At 41.0% G+C, this 3,049-nt stretch overlaps 1 protein-coding gene across 1 annotated transcript in view; it reads right to left on the bottom strand.

The window, feature by feature from the left end:
* FABP7 (fatty acid binding protein 7) overlaps positions 1-2,797 on the bottom strand; it is a 4,819-nt gene extending 2,022 nt beyond the window's left edge. The window contains exons 1-3 of the mRNA XM_007950708.2: positions 2,725-2,797; positions 2,133-2,305; positions 1,266-1,367 (exon numbers count right to left, since the gene is read on the bottom strand). Of these exons, the coding sequence (XP_007948899.1) occupies positions 1,266-1,367; positions 2,133-2,305; positions 2,725-2,797 (348 nt within the window). The remainder of the gene's footprint in view (positions 1-1,265; positions 1,368-2,132; positions 2,306-2,724) is intronic.
* Between the last annotated feature and the right edge of the window lie 252 nt (positions 2,798-3,049).

Below are 3,049 nucleotides of genomic sequence, written 5' to 3'. Positions count from 1 at the left end.
GTTTGGTAACATTGGGACTGTGCCTTTTTACTTGTCAACCTTGGGCTTGTCAGTCTCAGCAGCCAGCAGCTGTCTGAGTGAAGAAAAGCCTCTAGTTTCAGTGGGCCAGGACCAGGAGGCAGAGCTGAAGCCCAAGGTTGAGGAGCTTTCACCCAGCCCCTAGAGCTTGGCACTCTGAACTTGGACTTACAGCCTCTAAACTATAAGAGAATAAACTGTTTGTTAAAGCCATCTCATTTGTGGTATATTCCTGTCAGAGCAGCACTAGGTAACCAAAACAGTCTCTTATTATTTATTACAGGTGATTTAAATTACTTTTTCTGAGATTCAATAACCTTCATGGTTTTATAATAATATCAATCAATCATATTAATATATTTTCACAATTATGGGAGCTCTGGTGGCATAATGCCTAACGCATTTGTCTGTGAACCAGAAGGCTGGCAGTTCAAACCCACCAGCTACTCCTCAGAAGGAAGTTCAAACAATCTATATATAATAATATCAATCATGTTAATATATTTTCATGATTATTGGTTTTATATTTAGATTTCATTAAGTCAGGACCAACTCTATAACACATAACAATACTAGTCCTACTGAAAAACATTTTTGACACCTAGTGTTAGAACAGGAGCTCTGGTAGCATAGTGGCTAAGACACCTGCCTGCTAACCAGACAGCTGGTGGTTCAAACTCAGCAGCCACTCCTTGGAAGGAAGGTTGGGCAATCCTACTTTCGTAGTGATACTGCCTCGGAAACCCAAGGAGCGGTAGCTGTGAGTGGGGGCCGACTCGACTGCACATAACAACAACAACAGTGTAGAACAATCAATCACAACTTTTTTTTTTTTTCTTTTTATCTACACTAATTAAAATTCTTACCTCTTTCTGCTATTGAAGCATAACCAAGGGGCGGGGGGACTAGGATCTTTTTATTTAACCTCTTTTACATATGCTTAAAGACCCTTGCTGTTGTTATGTGCCCTCCAGTCGGCCCTGACTCATAGTGACCCCTCCTTGGGTTGCCAAGGCAGTATCACTAGGGAAGTAGATTGCCCAACCTTTCTTCCGAGGAGTGGTTGGTCGGTTTGAACCACCAGCCTTCTGGTTAGCAGTCAAGTGCCTTAGGCACTATGCTACCAGAGCTCCTAAGGCCCTTGCTAGAGATGTGCTATTAAGAAAGAAGAGGAGGGAGGAAAGCAGGGAGGCAGAAGAATGGGAGAGGGGCATACAAAGGAAGGAAGGACAGTTGCCATTACTCACCATAACCATTACTCCATCCTTAATTTCTCTCACAAAATTTGTTTCTTTGCCATCCCATTTCTGTACATGAATGAGTTTGTCGCCATCCAGAGTTACAACAGACTGAGAGCATAACAAAATGCACAACATGGCAAGAAACACAGGTCAGATTCCTGACACCCAAACCAAAGAACTTACGATTTTTTTCTTGTAAGAGTTGTATAATTGATAAACCCTAATCATTTAGTTATAGTATTAATACCATTCCCTCTGTTGCTCTAGATTCACTATTATATAAACTCTAATAATTGATCATTTGACTGAAATGTGTACATCTTGATGCAACAATTTCATATGTTACAAATAAAAACCCGGAGCCAAACTAATATGCTGCTTTCTGACTAGTGGCCATTCTGGTTTAAAATAGTCTTAAAATACAGTAAGTTACTTGAAGGAAAGTTGGGCAATCCTACTTCCGTAGTGATACTGCCTCGGAAACCCAAGGAGGGGTCGCTATGAGTCGGGTACTACTCGAAGGCACATAACAACAACAACAACATTTATTTACTTAGTTCTCTGAAGCTCTCAGACAGGTTAAATGAAGTGTAATCTGTCTTTCAAAAGAACAGTTTTAAATGCTTTCTGAAATACAGTTGTGATGTAAAATATGAAAAACACAAGTTAGAGACAAATGGATTAGAGATTTGAGCTATAGCAAGTACCCATTGTTCCGAACATATGTGCATTAGAATGGTACGTTAGTCTTCATGTCTTCTTGGCCAAATTGAAAGAAAACATTCCTTCCTTCTCATCTCCTACCAAAAGTACAGGGAATGTCTTTCATCTCCTCCTTCTCACACCCACCCAAGAGAAAAAGTGGCTTCTTACCTTACAGTTTCTGTCATCTGCAGTTGTTTCATCAAACTCTTCTCCCAGATGGAAACTAATCTCTGTGTTCTTGAATGTGCTTTGAGTCCTGATCACCACTTTGTCTCCTTCCTGACTTATGATCACGGTTGGCTTAGTCACATTCCCCACCTGCCTAATGGCAAAGCCCACACCTAAAATAGCAAGGAAAGCAATATAGTCATCTGCAACTTCCCAATAACTCCCAAAGCATGAATCTGCTTTCTGATTTTGGAATGGTGATTCTAATGGGCAAGTTTCATTAGGACATGATTTGTCCACTGATCACACAATACAAATACTGAGCACAAATAATAAGTAGACGTGGAAGAAAAAACAAAGACAAAGAAGCCTCGTATCCTCCACAGAATATCAAATGTTCAATTACTTGCCCTCGGCCAAGAAAACAGGCAAATGGGCAAATGTCACATTCAAAGTCAATTCAGTGAGAGATGCCTAGCCTCAGATTATGGCAATATTATCTGTCTTTGTCTGTTGCTAATCTGATAGGTCATAAAAAGGATCTCTAAGTATTTGAAGCTGCAAATTAAGAAGAGAACACATTTTTACTTACCTAGAGCCTTCATGTACTCATCAAAGTTCTGACTATCTGTCAGCTTCCAGGTGGCACAGAAAGCCTCCACCATTCTTGTCTTTCCTCTCTTTAGCTTCAAGAAAGGATAAGAGACGGGAGTGGGAATCTTCCGACTTTATTGCCACTGAAATTCAAATGACCCCTTTGCACCTCAGCTGCAGGTCCTGCCTTCTTATTTGGAAAAGAGGATGGCAAAGAGCCAGGGATTTGATTTGCAAACCCACCCTTCCAAGTGTCTCTCTTCCAAGAGGCTGACACAGGGGGAGGGGATGGGAAGAAGGGCTCCAGTGAGGTTCCAATTCTC

The sequence above is a fragment of the Orycteropus afer genome, unplaced genomic scaffold (genome assembly GCF_000298275.1).
Source record: "Orycteropus afer afer isolate SDZICR_OR568_19922 unplaced genomic scaffold, OryAfe1.0 scaffold00286, whole genome shotgun sequence".
Taxonomy (NCBI): Eukaryota; Metazoa; Chordata; class Mammalia; order Tubulidentata; family Orycteropodidae; genus Orycteropus; species Orycteropus afer.
The sequence above is the reverse complement of the archived record's forward strand: the minus strand, read 5'-3'. Positions and strand labels throughout refer to the sequence as shown.